The 24,292-nt window shown below is 44.1% G+C and overlaps 1 protein-coding gene across 1 annotated transcript in view; it reads left to right on the plus strand.

Annotated features, from left to right (window-relative positions):
- Window positions 1-7,704: 7,704 nt before the first annotated feature.
- FAM162B (family with sequence similarity 162 member B) overlaps window positions 7,705-24,292 on the plus strand; it is a 63,042-nt gene continuing 46,454 nt past the window's right edge. Inside the window, exons 1-2 of the mRNA XM_033938406.1 lie at window positions 7,705-7,826; window positions 7,917-8,025. Coding sequence (XP_033794297.1) covers window positions 7,736-7,826; window positions 7,917-8,025 — 200 coding nt within the window. The 5' untranslated portion in view covers window positions 7,705-7,735. The remainder of the gene's footprint in view (window positions 7,827-7,916; window positions 8,026-24,292) is intronic.

Raw genomic sequence — 24,292 nt, forward strand, 5'->3', positions numbered from 1 at the left:
ACTTCTAAACCAGGGACCCCCCAAAGGCCTGTCCCCCCTTAAAGGTCTGCCTGTCCCCCCTTGAAGGCCTGCACCCCCCTTGAAGGCATGTCCCACCCCCCTTGTAGGCCTGTCCCCCCCCCCCTTGAAGGCATGTCCCTCCCCCTTGGAGGCCTGTCCCCCCACCTTGAAGACCTGCCTGCCTGTCCCCCCCTTGAAGGCTTGTCCCCCCCCTTGAAGGTCTGCACCCCCCCGAAGGCCTGCATCCCCCTGAAGGCCTGTCCCCCCCTTGAAGGCCTGTCCCACCCCCTTGTAGGCCTGTCCCCCCCTTGAAGGCCTGCCTGTCTGTCCCCCCCTTGAAGGCCTGTCCCCCCTTGAAGACCTGTCCCCCCCTTGAAGGCCTGCACCCCCCCGAAGTCCTGCACCCCCCCTGAAGGCCTGCCCACCCCCTTGTAGGCCTGCCCACCCCCTTGTAGGCCTGTCCCCCCTTGTAGACCTGTCCCCCCTTGAAGGCCTGCCTGCCCCCCCCTTGAAGGCCTGTCCCTCCCCCTTGAAGGTCTGCACCCCTCCCCCGAAGGCCTGTCCACCCCCCTTGAAGGCCTGCCTGCCTGTCACCCCCCTCCCCCTTGAATGCCTGCCTGCTCGCCCCACCCCGAAGGACCGCTCGCCCCCCTGGCCTCCCCGCACCACCTATGAAGCAGCACTACCTATGCTCCCGGCCTTGCCATTCAGTCCCCACCACCACCACCCCCCCGAAGGACCGCTCGCCCCACTGACCTTCCTGCACCACCTATGAAGCAGCCGCAGCAGGATCGCGATGTCAGCTATCCCTGCGCTGCTTCCTGCGCCGCGTTCCCGCCCCTCCTCTGACGTCAGAGGAGGGGCGGGACCGCGGCGCAGGAAGCAGCGCCCAAGCAGCTTAGGGATAGCTGACCTCGCGATCCTGCTGCTTGCTGCTTCACAGGTGGTGCAGGAAGGTCAGTGGGGCGAGCGGTCCTTCGGGGGTGTGGGGGGACTGAACGGCAAGGCCGGGAGCACCCCTTCAGGGCTGGCACCCGGGGCGGACCGCCCCTCCCGCCCCCCCCTTGGTACGCCACTGGAGGTGCAGAAAGGGCCCATTCAAAAGTAAAGGTTCTAGATTTTTAAAATACTTTGTTCAGATGGGGGATTACGTCAAGGAATTGTCTGGAAGGGAACATCTGGAAGAAATAGGAAAGCAGTGGGCAAAACTGAAAGGAGCTATTGTAAGGGCAAAAAAAAAAAATCCCACATTTTTTTTTTCTTCTTTCTCCCTCCTTATAGATTTAATAAGCCACCATATCAATAGAGTACATCAATATAAACATATTGCATGGAAAACATAGTACTTTTCTGCTCAAACAGTAATATGATTTACTCATTACACCACCTTTGGCTTTCCTGCTTAAAAAGAACCCCCCTTTTTCTCAACAAACAGTGCTGCAATCAGCTCTTTCTTGAGAGTAAAGAAAGAACATGAAAAACATACCATTGCTATACAAGTTTCTGTGTAGCACAGGAGTGAAGCTTTCCCCCTTCCATGCTGATGTTTGCAGATCAACTCCCTCTCAGTCAAACAGTAATCTTTTACTTCTCCTTTTAAACATGGCATACTTTATGACTTTTTTGTTTTTATACTGTTGAAGTATACAATTCTGAAATAATGAAGAAAAAAGGATATGTGATGCACGGGGAGGGGGCCTAAGGCCATGAGTGGCTGAGGCGCCTCAGGCACCTCCCTAAGGAAGTCCCTGATTGGCTGAGGTGCCCCAGGCCCCTCCCAAGGGAGGAGCCCGACGTGCCTCAGCCAATCATGGCTTTGGCCCCTTCCCGTGCATCACATAATGCACCGGGGCATGACCTAAGGCCGGTATCGGCTGGCAGAGCAGCAAGAGCAGGAGGACTTTGCACTTTCTCCTGCTCCCGAAGATCACGGGAGGCCTGAAGACCAGGAGGGACTGGGCACTCTTACTGCTTCCAATGGTTTTAAAGGCACGGGAAGGAGGTGGGCCCGGCCCAGTTTTAAAGGTATGGGAAGGGGGTGGGGTGGGCCCGGCCCGGCTGAGTTTGTGATGGCAGGAGGGAGTTGACATCCCTCCTTTCATATTCTTTCGCTTTGGGGAGGGGGTGGGTGGGCAGCGGCGAAGGCAGGCATCAGTGCGGGGGAGGGGCAGGATTTTTTGGTTCGGGGAGGGGGGCACTGTCGGATTAAAATCACGGGCTTGCAATGTGTTTTGCTGAATATATAAAAAAGGAAAAAAGGAATTTTTTATATATTCTGCTAAAAGCATTGCAAGCCCGTGATTTTAAAGGGCAGGATAGTCGGCCAGGATAGAAGCGACTGGTCTTCAGTAGTCGCTTCTTTTCTGATCGGCAAGCCCAATCGGTTTAGTATAAATTGTTTAGTGAATCGCTGCCTTACAAAATTAGCATGCCATTTCCCTAATTTGCATGTACTGATCGGATCGGGAGGAGGGTTAGTGAATCGGGTCGGGGAACAATCGTGTCACAAAGGGGTCGCAAAATGATCGGTACACGATCAGTTTGCTTAGTGAATCTAGCCCTAAGTGCTGCCTGTTTTGTCAGCATGGAGGCCACACTTTCGAAAAGATATAAAAAGGATGAAAAGATATAAAAAGGATGGAGTCAGTCCAGAGGAAAGCTACTAAAATAGTGCATGGTCTTCATCATAAGGTGTATGGGGACAGACTTAAAGATCTCAATCTGTATACTTTGGAGGAAAGGCGGGAGAGGGGAGATATGATAGAGATGTTTAAATACCTATATAATGTAAATGTGTATGAGTCGTGTCTCTTTAATTTGAAAGGAAACTCTGTAATGAGAGGGCATAGGATGACGTTAAGAGGTGATAGGCTCTGGAGTAATATGAGGAAATACTTTTTTACGGAAAGGGTGATAGATGCGTGGAACAGTTTCCTGGAAGAGGTGGTAGAGACAGAGACTGTGTCTGAATTCAATTGGGCCTGGGATAGGCAAGTGGGATCTCTTAGAGAGAGAAAGAGATAATGGTTACTGTGGATGGGCAGACGGGATGGGCCATTTGGCCTTTATCTGCCATCATGTTTCTATAGTGCGGCATTGCCAGGTGCCACCACCCCAGGTGCTTCTCTCCCTCACTATGCCACTACCTGCTATAGCCCTCCCTTTCCCAACTAACTATAGGAATGGGGCAGGCAGTGTTGCCAGATTCTTTTTTATAATCCCGCCCAATTACCTTGAATAAGCAGCCCAAAAATAGCCCAATGTACAAGGGGTGTGCTGAAAAGTTCTCAGCCCAACTAACTTCAGTTGGGACAGTTCATTCGAGGGCTATACATGAAGGGCTAGATTCACTAACCCACAATTCCGTGCCCGATTGCATGCAGGCCGACGAATTCAGTAAAGTCCTACATGCAAATGGGGACGATCGTTGACACCCCCTCCCCCTACACCCACCGCAAGGATTGCTAGAGAGCGATCCTTGAGTATGCGCAGACAATCTTCCTTGCCTGTAGATGGTCTGCACATGCTCTCAGTAGGAAACTTTTTTTTTTTTTCCTAGCCCGTGGTTTTATCCCACTTTAAGCCCGTGGGTTAAAACCATGGGCTTGCACTGTGGGGAAGGGCAGGAGAGTTGGTGCTGCAGGAGTTTGGGGCTGCAGGAGATTGAGGCAGGCGGGAGAGTCGGGGCTGCAGGAGTTCGGGGCAGGCAGGAGATCGGATCTGAAAGCAAAAGTTTGGGGCAGAGAGCAGAAAAACAAGGTAGAGAGCAGGGCGGCAGAAGGCATGGCAGTCGGAAAGGACCTGAGTGACTGGTCCTCAGCAGTCGCTTGTTTGTGATCGGCCAGCCCAGTCGGTGTTGCAGGGTTTTGATGTGTGAATCGCAGCCTGCTATCATTTGAATGGTGTTCCCCCTCATTTGTATGCGCGGATCGGAGGATGATCGGGACACAAGTTAGTGAATTGGGTCATAGGGAAATTGGGTCACAAAGGGCTCCCAAACTGATCAGTACACGATCGGTTTGCCTAGTGAATCTAGCCCTTAGTCCAATGAGTTTCCACTTTTTTCATTTATTTTCATGCATTTATTTTCATGCATATAACGCGCGCATTATACATGATTTTACAAACCGAGTATAACCATGCGCGTTATATTCATGAGCGCGTTGTACAAATTTTTTTTTACATAGTTCCCCCCCCCCCGACGTCCGATTCACCCCGCAGGACCGCTCGCACCCCCACCCCGAAGGACCGCTCACACTCGCACTCGCACCCGCTGACATCAGAGAAAGGGCGGGACCACCGGAGAAGGAAGCAGCGCAGATGCAGGGCTCAGAGAAGGGGCGGGACTGCCGGCAGAGGAAGCAGCAGGACAACGGTAGGCAGCTTCTCCATGATGGGGGGAGGTGGGGAGTCTGTTGGGGTGCGAGCGGTCCTTCGGTGTGGGGGTGCGGGTGCGAGTGCGAGTGCAAGCGGTCCTTCGGGGTGGGGATGCGAGCGGTCTTGCGGGGGGGGGGGGTGATTCGGACATTGGGGGGAAATCAGGCTTTCAGGGTGGGGACAGGACTTCAAGGGGGGACAGGACTTCAAGGGGGAGAGGAGAGTTGGGGTGGGCGAAAGGAGAGTCGGGGCGGCCCGAGGAGAGTCGGGGCGGGTGAAAGGAGAGTTGGGGCGGCCAGAGGAGAGTCGGGGCAGGCGAAAGGAGAGTCGGGCGGCGACGGGAGAGTCGGGGCGGCAAGCGCGGTATACGGGTGTGCGCGGTATATAAAAATTTCTCTACATAAATTACAGTTTCCCGCGCGCTATACCCATGTGCGCGTTTTACACAGGTGCACAGTATATGAGTGAAAATACGGTACTTTTCCGACAGAACAAAAAAAGTGGAAACTCGCTGGACTAAGTATATAGCCCTTGATGGAGACTGCCCCAGCTTTGTTGGATGGGCTGAGAACTTTTCAGCACAATACAAATATTAACAAGTCAACAAGAGAAACAGACAGCTTGCATAATACAAGCAAGCACACAATAGCAAACTACAGCAGCTTACAATGATCATCACCAATAAACTTAATACAGCAAGAAGGTACAAGACCAGGCAACAACAAAAAATAGCCAGAAACTGCACATGTCCAACAAAACTCAAACACTTTGTACTTGTCTTAACTAAGCTAAAGGCTGAATTTATTTGCAAATCAAATCTGGTGTATGCTCCCTCTCCTCTTCCTGAGCCCCGGAATGTCTCTTTTCCCTCTGTGTTTAAATCTAGCCATCTGGGGGGGAGGGGGGGTAAGCAATTTTATCTCCTAGGGTTTAGCTGGAAAATTTTTCTCCTTATGTCCAAGAACTACTGGACCCAAACTTCAGTAGAGAAGAACATGAGACAGAGAGAGAAATGACAAAGAGAAAAGTGAGATACACATAAGACTAGGCTCTGCTCATGATTGGCTGTGGGGAGAGGGCAGGCAAGGACCATCATTGCTGAATGTTGTGCTGACTTGAGAATACCTAAATTAAAACACAAAAATCTAAAATCAGCCCCCAAAAAAAGGCAACCAGCGGCTACTCAAAATTTCCCGCAACCAGCATTGCAAAGCAGCCCAATTGGGCGAGAAAATTGTGGACCTGGCAACTATGGGGGCAGTGCTCTTCCCTTGGATTGGCTGCCTACCGGCTCCATACTCCTCCCCCAGGCTCCAGTTTTTAGAAAGGGATAGCAACTCATCCCTCCCCCTCCCCTCCTCAACTGTCAGAAAGGAAATAAAGCTTCCTGCTACTCACTTTTAAGCTGGCTCTGTATAAACATGAGGGTCTAACCTGGAAAAGTTTTGCCTAGCTCACCTAGGTGGCATGGATGACATCTAAAGGGGGTCACATATTAGATAACTTTTTATTTTCACTTAAGTAAATTTTTAAAAATGTGTTCTTCACTGTACTTTTACTAATCTATTAAAATATACATTTAATTTATTTATTCCATTTTCTATACCGTTCTCCCAGGAGAACTCAGAAGAGTTTACATTAATTTATTCAGGTACTCAAGCATTTTTCCCTGTCTATCCTGGCGGGCTCTCAGTCTATCTGATGTACCTGAGGCAATGGGGGAATAAGTGACTTGCCCAGGGTCACAAGGAGCAGCATGGGTCTGAACCCTTTATTTAAGTACTTTGAACAGCGCTGGATTTTAGATTAATCAAACTGGATGGTTAGATAATAGTACCATGAACTTTTAAGACACCCTTTGCAGGAGCTGGAAATGTGCATTGGGACAAAAATTCATGATTTTCTGACTTTTATTTTTGGTTCACACATTAGTTTTATCTTTTAAAAAAAAATCCAAGGTGCATTAAAACCTTTTCAGATGTACATTAGTCAACATGACCTGCTTTAAATTGATTTTAGTATGTCCAAAACATTTTTTAAACCACACACCTCCTCCCCCCAAAAAAATCTGTTTATATACCGCAGGTCCGTGAAGTTCTATGTGGTTTACAAAAGATTTTAAAAATACAATTAAAGGGAAAAAAAATAGATAACCAAATGATTAGAAATAATACTATAGTGGTCTAAATGGTTCATTAGGTTTACAATATCCGTGCCAGCTAATTACCTAGATATTTCAAGAACAAATATGTCTTTAAGGGCTCCTTTTACAAAGCCGCACTAGCGGCTTTATCGTAGGTGACTTTTTATCACGCGCTAACCCCCCCGCTAGCCAAAAAACTACCGCCTGCTCAAGAGGAGGCGGTAGCGGCTAGCACGGCCGTCAGTTTAGCGCACACTATTACGCCCGTTAAACGGCTAACGCGGCTTCGTAAAAGGAGCCCTAAATGCCTCCTAAATTCCACATAGGAATTAGAAAGCATGATCAGATGTTTCAGGTCCTTACCCCATAGTGCCGCTTGATATGACAAAAGTGCAATGACCGATGCACATCCCTTGTGAAAGACCGCACTCTACAAATGGTTACACCCCCCCCCCCCCGCCCTCCGATTGGAAATAGCACTAGGTGGTGGGGTCCACCACAAGACAAGCTCTGTGACGGACTGGGGGGGAAAGTACTTTAAGGATTGTGTGGAAACTTCTAGGGTCCTTAGATCTACAAATCAAAACTTATTGACAGTACCCTCAATCAAGGACCTATACTATACTAGAAATTCCATCTTTTCTGCAGTCGCACCCTCGCTCTGGAATTCAATGCCTCTCTGTCTCCGTAACGAAAACTCCCTAAATAAATTTAAAACGAATCTTAAAACATTTCTTTTTAAAGATGCCCATCAACAAGTGGGGGGAAAAAAAAATGTCTTTTTTTAAGAAATGCCATCCCTATCTTCCTCTCATTATTTCCCTATCCTTCCTTTTATTTTTATTTATATATTGTAGTTAAAACTTCCCTATCCCCTAGTACCTTTCGTCTCTAATAAGTCTTAATATGTCGTGGTATTAGTTTTACCCTCCTTTAATTTTACTTTAATTAAATTTTAAAATTTCTCAGATTTATCTAATATTGTAAGTCGTCCAGATACATGTGATGGTCGGTATATCAAGCTATAAATAAACTTGAAACTTGAAACTTAAATATGTGCTACTACGAACAGGACAGAGCTAGAGCCCTCCCCCCACCCTTCTGCCCTGCCCAGATGAAACGTCCGAATTGGTTGAGGGATGAGGACAAGGGGAGGGCAGCACAGATATCCCCACTGCCTAAGCCGGCTCTGTTGCAGGCCAGTACTGGGCTGCGATGTTGGCTGCAGCTCGCTGCAGAGCAGCCATGGCCCGGGCGCTGCTGCCCCTCAGGCACGGGAAGCGGAGCGCCACAGGTGACTCCAGCGGTGAGTGCAGGGCATCGGTCCCCCAATCCATTGCACCCTGGAAAGGGCTTTTCACTCTTTGCTAACTGCTTTTCTCCCTCTTTTGTGCAGGTGAGGATGGGGGCAGGATGCCCGGTTACAAGCCGTCCAACTTTGATAAGAAGGTGCTGCTGTGGACGGGACGCTTCAAGGCTGAAGAGGACATCCCGGCAAGGATCTCGTGAGTGCATGAGCCCTGCAGCCACTGTAACAGAAAGAGAACCTTTAAAGCACTCGTCTAGAGGCACTTTAGTGTTCTTGCAAGAAAGTTATGCTTCCCCAACCCTAAACTCTATTTAGATTTCACTTGTCCTAGTGCTGCATTGATAGACAACAGGAATCTTACTAAAGTGTTTTCTTGCTTAACTGATTTTCCACGAGATGTCTGATGGGCAGAATCCTTGCAAAATTAAATATCCTTTAATTCTATAAGACGTGTAATTACATTAAGACTGCCTCTGCCCCCCCACCCTTTTATAAGCAATATAATTAAAGGGAAATTATTTGCTTTATAGTCTGAAAATTCAGGTTTGTTTCAAGAAAATTCTGTGAAATAGGATGCCTGTTTAAAGCTGTACGTATATTTAACCAAATTTATTATTACTTTTTAAAAACTCCCTTTTAGTTTTAGACAACTGTATATTTTGAGAAAGATATTATGGGGCTAATTTTCAAAAGAGAAAACCATCCCAAAACTGTCACGGGGAGGATTTGGATGACCATGTACAGTAGTAAAGGTCTTAATGCCTTGATCATGCAATTTTTTTTTTTTTTTAATTCTTTATTTAAACAGAGATAGTGAACAAGAAAAACACATGAAACCCAATGAGTTCTGCATTTGATTTAGTGGACCATGGGAAATTGCTGCAATGTTTGGATGCTATTGGTATTAGAGGAGAGGTGTTAGAATGGTTTCGGGGCTTTCTCATGTCTCACACCTATCAAATTCGTTTCAATAATGATCTTTCAGGCATTTGGAATAATTCATCTGGCGTTCCGCAAGGTTCACCATTGTCCGCATTGCTCTTTAACGTTTATATGTCATCATTAGTTGCGCAATTGTCCCAGCTGGAGATAAAGCTGTTTAGTTATGCAGATGATTTTCCGATCATTATTCCATTTGCTATTTCTCTTTCTGAAGTTATTCCTAAAGCAACAGAAGTATTAGCTCTAATGGAGCAATGGATGACTGAATTTAGACTGAAGCTTAACTCAGAAAAAACAAAGGGCTCATTTTAGGAGGCGCGTTAGCGGGTTTAACGCGCGTGACTTTTCATCACGCGCTAACCCCCACGCTAGCCGAAAAACTACTGCCTGCTCAAGAGGAGGCGGTAGCGGCTAGCGCATCCGGCGGTTTAGCGCGCGGTATTACGCGCGTTAAACCGCTAACACGCCTTCGTAAAAGGAGCCCAAAGTTTTTTGTAGCTTCACCGCACCCGTTTGATACTAAAACATCATTGCATATAAATAAATTCAGCTATCCTATTCAATCTACCATTAAGGTCTTGGGAATAATACTGGACCAGGGCTTGACTATGAAGAACCAGGTGGACTCTTTGGTCAGAAAGGGTTTCTTTACTCTTTGGAAGCTTCGGTCCGTTAGGACGTATTTTGATGTTTCATCATTTAGAGTTTTGGTACAGTCTCTTATACTAAGCCAGCTTGATTACTGCAATATTTCCTATTTGGCAATATCCCAGAAGAATATGCAACGATTGCGAATAGTACAAAATGCGGCGGTCAGGATGACCTATCGAGTACTGCATTGGCTGCCAATGAAGGCGCGGGTGAAGTTTAAGTTTGGTTGCTTCTGTTTTAAGGCTTTGTTTGGTTTAGCTCCCAAATATATAATTGAACTTTTCTCTTTTGCAACCAACAGACATAAGAGAAATTCGCATCTGAATTTTGTTTTTCCGCCTGTTAGAGGATGTAAACTTAAAAAACATCATCAAAATCTTTTTTCATATCAAACAGCGTTATGGGGTAAGGATTTAGAACAATTGCTTTTGCTTACTGACACTTATGGGGATTGTAAGAGACATCTAAAAACATCTGTTTTCAAAGTATTTAGGTAGCTAATTCATAAAAATTTTATTATGCACTATTTTGATCATTTTTGTGTCTCTAATTATTGGCATTTAACTTTTTTAGTTCTATTCAACATTTTATTGTTGTGGGTTTTTTTTAACTATTGTAAACCACATAGAACTTTATGGCCTTGCGGTATATAAACTGATTATTATTATTACTAAAGAATATCCCCCTCCTTTACAAATGTGTAGCGTGAGTTTTAGCGGTGGTAACTGTGCCAACACTCATAGAATTTCTATGAGTGTCGAAGCAGTTATCACCACTGCCGGCGCTAAAACCCACGCTATGTGTTAGTAAAGGAGGGGATAATCAAATATCTTCAAAATTGCTTTCTGTGGTGCTGGACATTTAGGTAAAGATGTCCAAAAAGTGGGTGTTTCGTGGGTAGAATGTAGGTATGACTTGGGCAGTGTTAGCAGATAAACATTTTCACGTCATAACGGAAAGCAAAATTATTTGTCTGGGTCAGAGTTAGACCTGTTTTAAAAGTGAATAAGGTGAGCAACTATTTGACTTTGGACCCACTAGTGATTTGGTTGTGGTGAAGAGCTAGAAGTGAGTGCTTGTCTGAATCACTGGGCAGTTGCTAAGTGCTGTCTTGCTTGTTTGTCTGTGTTCCTGTCGCAACCTTAATCTAATCTGCCCTGCTCCTCTCACTGACCCCTCTCTCATTCACCCAGACACCCCAATCCCCCCACTCCTCCTAGTTGCTACTTGACTCTCACTGCCCCCTCCCATTGCTCTCCCAACCAAATCAATTTGCTGTGTTGCTGTGCTCTATCTCCTACTGGCGGAATTCTGCACAAAAGTTTTGAAAATTTACCACAATATTTCAAAATTCTGCCTTTTCCTTTCTCAGGTTTCAGCCTCCTCAGTTCCCTCTCTTACTCCAACTGCAATTCCGTCTCCCTTTAAATCCTTTAAATTCACTCACATGCACACTAAATCCCCTCTTTGGCCCCCATAGTCTGGCATCTCTCTCTCCCTCTCTCCACTGGCTAAGAATCTCTTCCTCCCTTCCCATCACCTTTCTGGTCTTGGCCACTCTCTCTTCCTCTCTCTAAAACCACTCTAAATCCCTACTTGTAGGTCTAGCATCAATGTCCTCTCACCCCACCTAATACATCTCTCGCTTGCACCCTGAATCCCTTCCCTACTCCCTATGGTCTGGCATCTCTCTTTCCGTCTCTCTATGGTCAAACATCTCTTCCTTTTCCTCCCCCCTTTTTCTGGCCTGGGTTTCCATCTCACCCCCTTTACCCTCTACTAATGGATCTAGCATCCCCTTCTCCCCCTGGAGGTCTAGAATCTATGTTCCCACCTCTCCACCCCCTACTTTTATTCCAGGATCCATATCCCCTCTTCTCCTCCCCTACTTGCAGTGCAGGATCCATATCCCCTCCTCTCCACACCACCATGGGCCTAGCATCCATGTCACCTCCTTCCTTCCTTCCCCCCCCCCAAAAAAAAAAAAAAAAAAAAAGAATTGTGGTCTGGTCTAGCATCCATATCCCCGTCCTCTCCACCTCCTCCCGCGGGGGTCAGGCCTCTCTCCCTTTACCATTTCACCTATTTCAAAGGAAATGATAAAGCGGGGGAATGCCCTGGTGGGACTGGCCACAAGCAGCCTGTTCACAGTACTGCCTTTGCTGACTAGCTGCCGCCACCACTGCTGCTCTGGGAGCCTGCAGGTATGTATGATCTCATGGGGGGGGAGAAGGAGGGGACAGGGGCAGAATGGAAGATTTGTGCAGAATTCTGCACAGATGGGGAATTCTGTACAAATTTTGCACTGTGCAGTTGCACAGAATTCCACCAGGAGTATCTAGTTCTCTGTCCTGTGCCAGGAGCTGCAGAGTGAATGCTGATTGCCTCATCTGTGTCTGTGTGCAACATCTGAGCGGATAGAGTGACTGAATGAGGACTGCTGTTGCTGTGTCAGAAAGAGTGAGTGCCTGGGGTCGTCTATCTAGGGAGGGGAACACTACATTGGTTATATACAGTGGTGGTAGTTAGTAGGGATAGTGGGCTGCATCTGTGGTGGTGGGTAATGGAGCACCTCAATAACACTGGTTGCGGTGGGAGCTATGTTGGAGGCAGAAGAGAGCGGTCAGGGAGGGCCGCACTGGAGTTATCCCCGCATCAGGCACTTCAGGGCCTGGACCTCGTTCCTGGACTTCACTGGCCATGAATGCATTTGACTGATAACGCTTCAACAGGGCAGCCTTACACGATCTCTGTGAGCAGCTCAAACCTCCCCCCTCCAGGCCCACACGTGCAGGAACAAGCCACAGTGAGACCCGGAAACCTGCAACAAGAATCCCATACCCATACACCTCAAGGACACCGCTTCCCTCGCTTTCCTGCCCTCTTCCTCCTGTCTGTCTAGCCCAGACATGGGCAACTCCGGTCCTTGAGGGCCAGAATCCAATCGGGTTTTCAGGATTTCTCCAAAGAATATGCATGAGATATATCTGCATGCACTGCTTTCAGTGCATATTCATTGGGGAAATCCTGAAAACCCGATTGGATTCCGGCCCTCGAGGACTGGAATTGCCCACCCCTAGTATAGCCCATTTGTCTCCACCCCTCCCTTTCCGTTTTCCCCCCTCAGGTGCACATGTGTCGACATTGAGATCTATCTTTTTGCATTCCCTGTTACCTATGAGATTACAGGGTCCATGTCTTTCTTTGTTATTTGAAAGCGGTGCCTATTAGTGATTTCAGAAGTTACTCATCTGAATATATTTTTGGAAAGCTGTACATTTCTTCTGATAATTATACCATCTCTCTGCTCCTGCAAAATCTGTTTTCTCACCATATTACCTTGTCAAGTTTGCATTAATAACCATTGTAGACATTTCTCTTCTGTCCCATGCCATTTATTGCAACCTGTGACAACAGTGGCGTAGCAAGAGGGGGGCAGGAGGGCAGTCCGCCCCAGGCGCCGTCTTGGTGAGGGCACCAGCACCCCTCCTCCTCTCCGCCCCCTCACTCCTTCCCACTCTTCCCCTCCCACTCTTCGCCCCGCCGTGCGCGTGTCTTCACTCCCCCTCCCCCACCGTACCTCTAGCTCTTTGCCGGCGCGAGCAGCAAACTCCAACCTGCTGTTTGCGCCAGCCTCGGCTCTCCCTCTGATGTCACCTAGGAAGTGATGTCAGAGGGAGAGCCGAGGCTGACACGGGCAACGAGTCGGCAGGGCTGCTTGCAGGAGAAGTTAAAATCGGTACGGGGTAGGGAAGGGGTGCACGCATGTGGTCTAGCTGGGCCATTTTTAGAAAAAAGAGATAAAATGTCTTGTGGGTTTGAAAATGGGCATTTTCACCACCTGTTTTTTAGATATTTATCTTAAAACATCCAAAGTCGGACTTAGACATCCTCAAAAATAGCCTTCCAACTGTGTCTAAGTGCTTTGAAAATGAGCCCCTAAGCTTAAAAAAAAATCTCTGTCGGTCATATTATCTTAAAACTTTCCTTTGCTGAGGATGATACATCAATATTTGATTTCTTGATATCTGTAGCTTTAAAGTTAGTGATCAACCATTGGAAAGAGAATACTGTACTACAGTAATCTGTTTATATCTGGTGGAATTGGATACTAATGTGCAGAAAATATGTATGTACAGTATTTTAGAATATAAATTTCCTTTAGTCGTTTTAATCAAAAATGGAAACAAAAAACTAGATAAATACTTGTGTACTACTTAGGGCTCCTATTACTAAGGTGCTATTACATAGCGGTTTTAGCGCACGCTACAATGCCGCACGCGCAAAATGCTAACGCCTCCATAGAGCTTGCGTTAGTATTTTTTGTTTAGCGCGTGGTTAGTGCTCGCTAATCTTTAGCACACGCTAAAAACACTAGCACACCTTAGTAAAAGGAGCCTTTAGTTCTAGATACTTTTAACATTTCAAAATATGCGCATTAATGTTCCGTCAGCTCATTCATTGCTCATATGTTTTGGTTTTTCGGAGTTTTCTTGTTGGATTTTGTTTTTCTGTTTATATAAATCCAAAATTCTCAATAAAAATGAAATAATAACACCCCCCCCCCTTGTACTTAAGCGTGATAGTGGTTATTAGTGCAGGGAGCCGCACTGCTTCTGACGCTCATAAGAACGCTATGAGCTTCGGGAGCAGTGCGGAGCATTCAGCACGGCTCCCTGTGCTAAAAAAACGCTATTGCACTTTAGCAAAAGATGAGGTGGCTAAATGAATTCCCTGGTCTCTAGGGCATCCCCCATCCCACCCGCACTGCATACCTTAAAAAATCTGGGTGTTGTGCCCACTTGCTGCTGCCTCGCTGCCACCATTTTGTAAAAAGGCAATACCTGACCCATATGGCAGCAATGAGGCAGGAGCAAGTGGGCATCACTCCTGCCTCTAAATACATGGTGTGTAGGGGGTGTGGGGGTCAGGAGAGACAAGGGAATCATGGGGGGAGTGCCCTAGATACTAGGCAATTTTTTCTTTAAGTGGTGGAGAGAAGCCAAGTCAGGTTGGACAGGGAGATCTGTCCGAGACACCATGGATATATATATTTTTTTTGGGGGGGAGGGGAATCAGGGGGTAAGATATCATCTCAGAGGTAGGGGTCAGAATCAGGGTGTTGAAAATTTAGGGGGGGGGACTCAGGGGTATGTTATTAGCTTTTCTGCCCTAGTGCAGAGTTTAAGCCACCCTTCTTTGCTGCCACTGATCTTGCAATAAAATGATCATGTTATGTTTGCTTTAAAATCAATTGCCCACTTCCCACATCAGGTTGAAATACAGTATCTAATTGCATCCATGTATTTACATCTTCTGAGCACTGGTGCCTGCCAGATGGCTTTGCTTCAGTGCAAAACCCATTTTTGCATCGGGTGGTTGTTTACTTGCTTCTCTCACACTCATTCGCCCATGGTAGCTTTCTGCATTGACCCCAGAAAGCATAAAGTTCTAGCTGCATAGCCTGCGGTGTAGCGCGTGGTAATTTCATGCGTGCGCTAAAAACACTAGCGCATTAGTAAAAAGAGCCCTAAGAGTCAGTAAAGGGGACAGAAAAATATTGAACAACAGTGCTGATAGGATGGAGCCTTGAGGAATTCCATGAGAGTTGGTGCAACTACTTGAGGTAGAGTTGTTGAAGGTGACCTTTGAAGAACGATCTGAAAAGTATGAGCGGAACCAACACAGTACTTGATCGGAGATACCAATGGAGGATAATATACTAATGAGTAAGTGATGATCAATGGTATCAAAGGCCGAGGATAAATCTAGAGAGATCATAAGGACAGACTTGTGATGATCCCAAATATACCTAATGTTGGTTGTTAGGCCAATCATAGCGTTATGTCAAGTGGTTGATCCTAAAGCCGGTCTGGTTGGGGTATAATACATGTGTTTTTTTCAATGAAATCTGTTATTTGATTAAAGACTGCCTTTTCTACTAATTTAGCAAGGAAAGGAATGTTCGCTATTCCCACTGTGCATATTTACAATCCCACTCTCCCTTCCAAATTATGGCATGCTGGTTCTCCTAGTACTTAGGCCAGCTGTTGATTCCGTCCACCCTCTATGGCATTGATTGCAGTTAGCATGCCCTTCCTCACGTATGCAAATGGAGACAGAGAGTTATCAGAAGGAAATTTGATTCTGAGTGGAACTCCCGGTATATTTTTGCTTTTCAAATGTATTCATGCAAAGCCAGTCCCCCCTGTGCTCTTTTTTTATCTTTCATTTGATCTCTCGGTACGTTTCCAGGTTTCATAAAACCTATCTGTATTTAAACACGTATCTTCGTTTGATTGAATTACAGAAGCAATTTGAGGAGATAATGCTGCATGCTTTTGAAATTTTGCAGCAATTTAAGCTCAGCCCATTTGTTTCAAATATGGAATTAACAATGTTTGTTTTGCCTTTGGTAATTAGATACGGGACGAGCTGTGCTAGTGGCAAAAAAAGCATTAGTGACTACGTGCTACTCCAAGGCATCTCTATTTGTCTTAAAATATAAATTAGGAACAACTAATTATCTATAATTAAGTTAGAAGGCTCTTTAAAAAAAAAAATACATGCTGTTTTGTTTCTCAGAATCCTTACAGCTTTGCATGTTAGTTTTCTGCATTCTTAATTCAATGCTGCATTAATGGCAAACATGGTTCTATAATATGCTTATGTTTATTAAAATCTTTATATACCGCATATACAGCTAAAAAGGATCAAAGCGGTTTACAATATAATTCAATCAAAATTATGAAAAAAACTCCATTTAAATAGAAAAGGAATAAGATTTCTAAAACATAATATCCTATAACATCCAAATTAATAAAATAAATGTAGAATTTGCTTGACCTATTCTTACTCTTGAATGTTTTTGTGCACTGGTGATTTTGTTTCTGTCCATTGTTCAGCCTCCTCTCTTCAAAGCTCACTGCTCAAGCTTCCCTTTATGTGGGTGACAGGCCCTTGGAGTTTGAACAGGATCCATATTTTCTAGTGCAGAGGGTTTAATTCCCCCACTTCCTGCTTCTTTAAAGTTGCCTTTCTTCAGTGACTTTTTCTGAGACACGGACATCTCCTGAGAGTTTTGCTGATCTAAATAATTTTGGACTTTGTTTTGATATGGTATTAAACATTTTTTTATTTCAAAATATTGCATTATATAAAAATAATACCAAATCAATTAATATCCTAGCACACCCCTCCGACGTCACCAGAGCAGGATCGGAGCTCCTCCTTAAAAGGGGAGGGGCCAACGGCGATCACTGCAGAGAGCAGGGCAGCAGGAGAGAAGCGAGGAGTGAACACTGCCAGGGAGAGTCGGGAGGCAGGAGAACCCAGGGCAGAGGAGAGCCGCGAGGCAGAGGGAGAAGGCAGGAGACAGTGAGGGGCAGCGGCGAGAGATAGCTCCGCCCACCCCTCCGACGTCACCAGAGCAGGATCGGAGCTCCTCCTTAAAAGGGGAGGGGCCAACGGCGCACGGCTGTTCGGCGCGCGGTGAAGGCGAGTGGCAAAGGCGCTCACCTTAGCGAGAGCGCCTTTGCGAAGAGCCTTAAGAAGAGCCAAACAGAACACCGTAGGGCATATCCTTCATTCTAAACACCCTATTGCTCAGATCTCTCTAACACCTAACTCTCTAACACCTAACTCTTCAACTTTACTCCTCAGAGGCCCTAACCTCACATACTCTCATACTATCTCTCATACCATCTCTCTCTCACATATTTACTCTCTCATACTATCTCTCATACCATCTCTTATACTCTCACATTTACTCTCTCCCTTTTTGTTGTTATGGCAGGGCGGACTAGGAGTGTGAAACCTACAAGCAAGGTCGGCATCCCCTGCACTGAGGTGATCCGGGAGATGACCTCAACCTACGTACAGACGGAGGAGAACACAGCACCAGGAAAGGATCTCTCCGTGCAGACCGAGACCATCCCACAGCAGTACATTACGGCTTCCACACAGACAGAGGAGGTCAGCCAGCAGGATGACGACATCATGCAGGAACTCAGGAGCCTCAGGGAGGAGGTGAAGCGTCTGAGAGGCATCAGAGAGGATGAGGCCTATATCGATGGGATAGTGCAGGAACTGTCCCAAATCACAGAACGGGCCCGTGACGGATCTCCCATGGTGACGCCAGGGCCGTCACCACAGAAACCAACTGTTGGAGTTCAGGAGATGGATGGATACACTGACTCCTGGCAGTTGGTGACCTCATCCACAGGTAAACGTAGGAGACCCCGTCCCCCATTTACAAACTCTTCACCTTCTTACTCTTTCTCTCACCAGGACAGCTCCACATCGACTCCACATCTGAACCTGAAGAACAGATTCCAGGTCTTGCAGGAGGAGACTACCGATGTGGAGCAAGACCAGGAACAACATATATCTGCTTCTCCGGGGACAATGGATCGACACACCCAAAAGAAGCGTAGAGTCATAGCCATTGGAGACTCCATGTTGAGGGGCACCGAGGGACCAATATGCAGACCGGATATGCAGTCGAGGGAAGTCTGCTGCCTTCCTGGAGCCAGAATACGAGATGTGACCACCTGTCTTTTTTTTTTTTTTTAGTTCAATAAATTTTATTCAGTATTTTAAAAAATACAAGGAGCAATTCAAATACATAAAAGTAGTATAACATTTTGCATTAATATACAGTTAATTATAAAGGCCCATATTATTAAGAAAAGCTCAGAGTTGTTTTTGGATTTGTTTGTGGTGATGTATGACAATAGAAAGTGAAATAGGACAAAGTAAAAATTGAAAGAGAGAGGAAAAAAGAAGAGAGAAAGAAAAAAAAATATATATATATAATTTTTAAAGAGAGGAGAAGACAGGAGTGTCTACATAGTAGAATGTACATATGAATCTAAAAATGACCAGGGTGATTTTTTGTTTTTCCAATTCATGGATTTATGGAGTGAAATTTTATTTTCATATGCATATGATTCAAATCTGTGGTACATACATAGAGAGTTCCACCAAAAAGTATAATCTAATAACGAAGATGATTTCCAATTTTTCAGAATATGCATGAGAGCAGTCACAAACATGGTATCAATGAGTTTAGGAGGACAATTTGATTGCGCGAAACAGGGGTGTTGAGATCGAAGGATTATAATGTCCATAGAAATCTCTTCTGAGCAGTTGGTGATAGATTGTATGGTATTCCAGATTTTGGACCAAAAAGAACGGACCAGAGTACAATGGAAGAACATATGATCAAGAGTTCCTTCCTCTTTCAAACAGTTCCAGCAGATAGAATCTTGTTTTAATTTGGCTTTCCACATACGAAATGGGGTCCATATTGCATTCCACATTACAAAGAGCATTGACTGTGAAACTCTAGAAGATAAAAGTGGGCGATTTGTTGAAGACCAAAAGAGTTCCCAGTCAATGTCAGAAAGTGGAATGGTTATTATATTATCCCAGTGTTTCATAGCATGATATGAGAAAGTGAAGGATTGGTCTCTTAGAATATTATAAAAAAAAGATATAGCTTTCCCTTTTGATAGAGACCGTAAAGACCAATGGTAAATAGTATTTTTAGAAGATATGAAGTCATATTGTATCTGTACAGAAGACAGTATTTCACTGAGTATGATCCATTGTGAATAAGCAGAGGATGTTAGTAGGTATGTGGAGCAAAGTATATCAAAAGGGATTAGTTTATTAAGAGTATATAATTGATGAACAAACCATATACCTGTCCGTTGCCACCGTTTCCATGAAAGGGATTTGCCTTGGTTTTGGATATTGGGATTGTTCCAAAGGGACATGAATGGGCTAACACTAATTGAGATATCAGCTATTTTATCTAAATGATGGAGAGCATGCTGCGTTGAATTCAAAAGAGAGTATTTTCTCAAATGTCTGGGTATTGATATCGTTAATAGGCAAGAGATGTGTAAAGGTTTGCATAGAAAACATTCCATTTCATACCAATTAGGAGGGTCTTGAGAGAAGGAGTCATTGACCCAGTAAGCTCCATATTTAGTTAATGAAGCAATATAGTAGTGGTAGAAATCTGGAAAGTTAAGACCACCGTTAATTTTAGAGGCCTTCAGCTTGGCTAGAGCAATTCGGGGTTTTTTCTTGTTCCATATAAATTCAGATAGCTTCTTATTTAGCCAATGGAAAAATGATTTCTGGCATAAAAGAGGAAGCATTGAGAGGATGTAATTAATTTGAGGTGCTAGGGTCATTTTGATGGATGCTATTCTACCCCACCAAGACAAATAAAGTGGAGACCACCTAGATGTAGTGTTAAGAACTAAATTTTTGATTTTGGATATATTAAGATCTTGAGCAAAGACTGGATCTTTGTGTATTAAAATCCCTAAATATTTCACAGCTTCATTTGACCATGTGAATGGAAAATTAGCCAAGTCTGATTGAAGAATGTTATTGTTCAGAGGAAAGATTTCTGATTTCTCCCAGTTTACAGAATATCCTGAGAAGCTAGAATATTGTTTGATGATATGTATAAGATGAGGGAGAGAAGATTGAGGGTTCCTTAGAAAAATTAATACATCATCAGCATATGCTGCTAGTTTGAAGTCTCGATCAGGGGAGGGAATACCATTAATTAGCGGGCATTGTCGAATAGCAGAGAGAAGAGGCTCCAACACTAAATTGAACAATAGTGGTGAGAGAGGACAGCCCTGTCTAGTGCCTCTGTGAAGGGGAAATTTATTGGATAAAGAGTTATTAATTAGAATACGAGCATTAGGACTATAATATAATGTTTTTATCCATTTCGTGAAAAATGATCCAAAGTTATACCATTTTAGGACACTGAAAAGAAAAGACCACTCCACTCGATCAAAGGCTTTTTCAGCGTCTATAGCTAGGCCTATTATTGGGTCTGTCAATGTTTTAGCATGTGCATTGACGTGGTGAAAAAGTCGTAGGTTATCTCCTATATATCTTTGTTTAATAAATCCCGTTTGGTCTTTGTGTATAAGATGTGGAATCACTTTGGTGAGTCTTAATGCAAGTAACTTTGCCATTATTTTATAATCTAAGTTAAGGAGAGAAATGGGACGGAAGTTTTTGACCAAGGTAGCGTCTCTGTCAGGTTTAGGGATTACAACGATGGTGGCTTCTGTGAAATTAAATTGTTTATCTGGAGAGGAGTGGAGGAAATCATAGTATGTAAGGAGATGAGGAGCTAAGATGTTTCGAAATAGTTTATAAAATTCGTTAGTAAAACCATCCGGACCTGGGGCTTTTCCAGTCGGTAGGGAAGATATAGCAGTTTCTATTTCTGTTATGGTTATCGGAGAATCTAGTTCCAATTTAACAGGCTCCGATATGGTCGGGTGAGATAAGGAGGAAAGAAAAGAGTCTATATCTGATTCAGGAGCCACAACTTCAGACTTATATAATGAAGTATAAAATTTTTCAAATTGAGAAGAAATTGAAGATCTGGTTTTGACTAATTGTCCTAATGAATTTTGGATAGATGTGATATGTAATCTTTTGGATTTAATTTTAAGGTATCTGGCCAGTGGACGACCCATAAGATTATCTCCCATATAATGACCAGAATTGGAAATGAAGATATCTCGTCTGGCTGTGCATGAAACTAAAGTATTATATTCATATTTAAGTTTTTGGATATGATGGAGAATAGTTGGGTCATGTAAGTGATTAGACATATGTTGTATTTCTAATGTTTTAATAGCGTTTTCTATTGTGAACCACTGAAGAGGAAGGCGATTTCAAGTCCATGGCCTGATCGCCACGAAGAACGCACGGATGGCTTAACGGCTCCTCTTACACACCTGATTTAATATAATCTGTGCTTTTGCAATTTGATTTTCATTACATTTAAATACGTAGCAATTTAAAAGTGTGCATCAAATAGAAATGCCGGTAAGACCGGCAAAAACACCTAAACATAAATTATCCTGCTCAGAACTTAAAATGGCGACGTCACCGACTCCATCTATAACCTTGACACAATGGGGAGATTGGGCCCAAGAAATCTCAAAAATGGTCACCGAGGCCCTGGAAGAAAAATTTCTTAAATTACAACTGGCTGTAGACTGTATTAATGATCGTTTTGAATCACACGCTGGACGTATTGCAGCAGTGGAGCAAAGGGTGTCTGATAATGAAGATGCAACTTTGCAAGATCGTGAAAAAGTAACTGCATTGCAAAATCAAATAGCAACACTGACAACACGTTTGGACGACCAGGAGAATCGTCAACGCCGCAACAATCTACGAGTAGTGGGGCTACCTGATCTCCGTACTGATCAGGATCTATACTATTTTTTTCAACTTTGGCTCCCAAAACAACTTGGCCTAGTGACCCCTGACTCTGGTTTTCCATGCGAGCGGGCACACCGCTTGAGCCAACGTACAGAGAATAACAACCGCCCGAGAGCAGTTATTGCTAGATATATCAACTGGAAAGATAAAGATCTTATCATACAAGCCTTTCGAAAATATGGTCGACTTGAATATGAAGGTCAAAGAATACTTTTGTTCAACGACTACTCCCTACATGTATCCACCCTTCGCAAGACGATGGTGCCACTATGTTCTACACTGCATCATCGAGGAGTGAAGTTTGCACTAGTGTATCCAGCGACTTTACGCATATGGAGAGAAGGGAAATCACACTCATTCACAGACAAAGCAACCGCACAACTATTTATAGACTCTATACCTGAGACAAATACTACCCCAACGGGCTAATATTATCAGCCATATATTTTACTTTGAGGTATCTGTTTGATTAAATCAATTCCAAATTTAATATTTTAATCTGAGCCAATAAGCTCTTATCTTAACATGTTATGTTATGTAATGAAATACAAATTTTATATAACCTGCTAAATTAAGCACACTAATCTTCACATTTATATTACTGATTAGGTGTGGATCTTGTTAGATGTTAGATGCTTCACATGCGTCATTCTTATATGCTCATAGAAGCATCCTTAAAATATTTTAATATGTACATGATAGTTTGGTTTATCTATTTTCTGACCACATATTATGAGGTCATTACTATTTTCTTCTTTCTTATTTTAATGTCTTTTCTACTTTTCTTATTAGACAGGAGTGTCTACCTTATCTCACTAATATATCAGATATCTTCTCTCGACAAAAGTGATATACTGCATATCTCTCCAACGCAAATCATATATTATGGCTGACCTACATGTCTTTTCCTTTAATGTGAATGGCCTGAATCATCCCATTAAAAGAAAAAAGATATCCAATTATGTGTCCAATAAACATCCAGACATAATTTTATTACAAGAAACCCACCTCCCATCTGCTGCCGCCACGAAATTTCAACTAAAGGGATACTCTGCTCATATATACTCCCCTGCGACTTATCAAAAGAAAAATGGTGTTTCAATCTTTCTTAAAGATAAACTCTCTCCCATTATTCATTCAATTAAAACAGACACAGAGGGAAGATGGTGTCTGGTACATGCTGCGTTGCACTCAATAGACTTTGTTCTTCTCAATATTTATGGCCCGGTTAAAGATCACCCAGATTTTTTTAGAGACATTCAACTAGCACTAATTGAATTCAGTTCTTGTTCTCTGATATTGGGTGGAGATTTTAACCAAATCCAAGACTTATATATTGATAGATCTTCTTCCTGTAAACCATCCAAGACCAAGTCTTTCACAGCTCTACAGGCCCTAAAAGATGCTTTCTCTCTTGTAGATCCTTGGCGACTACTTCACCCGAAAGGTAGAGAATATTCACATTTTTCACCACCACATAATACATACTCGAGAATTGATTTCTTTCTTATATCCTCCTCTCTCATTCATGACCTTACTAATACTAGTATACATCCAATCTCCCTTACGGACCATGCTGCCATTTCTTTATATATTTCTATTTCGGCTCCACGTAATGAATCTCCTTCTTGGCGACTAAACAACGCCTTACTCTTGGATGAAGAAACTGTTGAAAAAATCAACTCATTTACATTAGAATTCTTCGAAAATAACTCTAAAGATCCTGAAGTTTGTCCTTCCATAATCTGGGAAGCTTATAAAGCAACCCTTAGAGGTGAATTGATAAAAATTGCCTCTTGGAAAAAAAAACAGTCCGTGACCACCTGTCTTGATAGACTTCTCAAGCCCCAGGACCACTTCCCCATGCTGCTCATCCACGTTGGAACGAATGACACTGGAGGACACCCTGGAGGACATAGCCAGAGACTTCGGAGCTCTGGGAAAGAGGCTGAAGCAGACAGGAGCACAGGTAGTATTCTCTTCAATTCTTCCTGTTAGGGGCAGAGGAAGGGACAGGGACGAACGTATCCTGAAGACGAATGAGTGGCTACAACGATGGTGCCGGGAGATGAACTTCGGATTCCTGAATCACGGAGAGACACTACAGACCAGACGGACTCCACTTGACCAACAGAGGTAAGAACGTCTTCGGACACCGACTAGCCCACCTACTTCGAAAGGCTTTAAACTAGGTAAGTCAGGGGTGGGTACCCACTTTTACACCAGAGCAGTAAGTAACAATCCTGATGTGGCAAACCAAAACTCCGCTTCTAAGTCTAAGGTAAGTACCCTTACTGCAAAAGAATTGCTAGGAGTCACTTTAACTCAAATGGGTGGCTTTCTGCATGAGCTTAGTAAACAAAAAGAGTGGAGAGCTATGTATGTTAACGCACACAGCCTAGGGAATAAATTTCTAGAACTGGAAACAGAAATAGTTAATGCAGACCTAGACGTAGTAGCAATTTCAGAGACATGGTTCACAGACTCTCATGGGTGGGATATAACTATACCAGGATACAACCTGCTTCGCCAAGACAGAGAGGGTAAGTTAGGAGGAGGGGTAGCACTTTACATCAAAGAAAACA

This window comes from Geotrypetes seraphini, chromosome 3 (assembly GCF_902459505.1).
Source record: "Geotrypetes seraphini chromosome 3, aGeoSer1.1, whole genome shotgun sequence".
Lineage (NCBI taxonomy): Eukaryota > Metazoa > Chordata > Amphibia > Gymnophiona > Dermophiidae > Geotrypetes > Geotrypetes seraphini.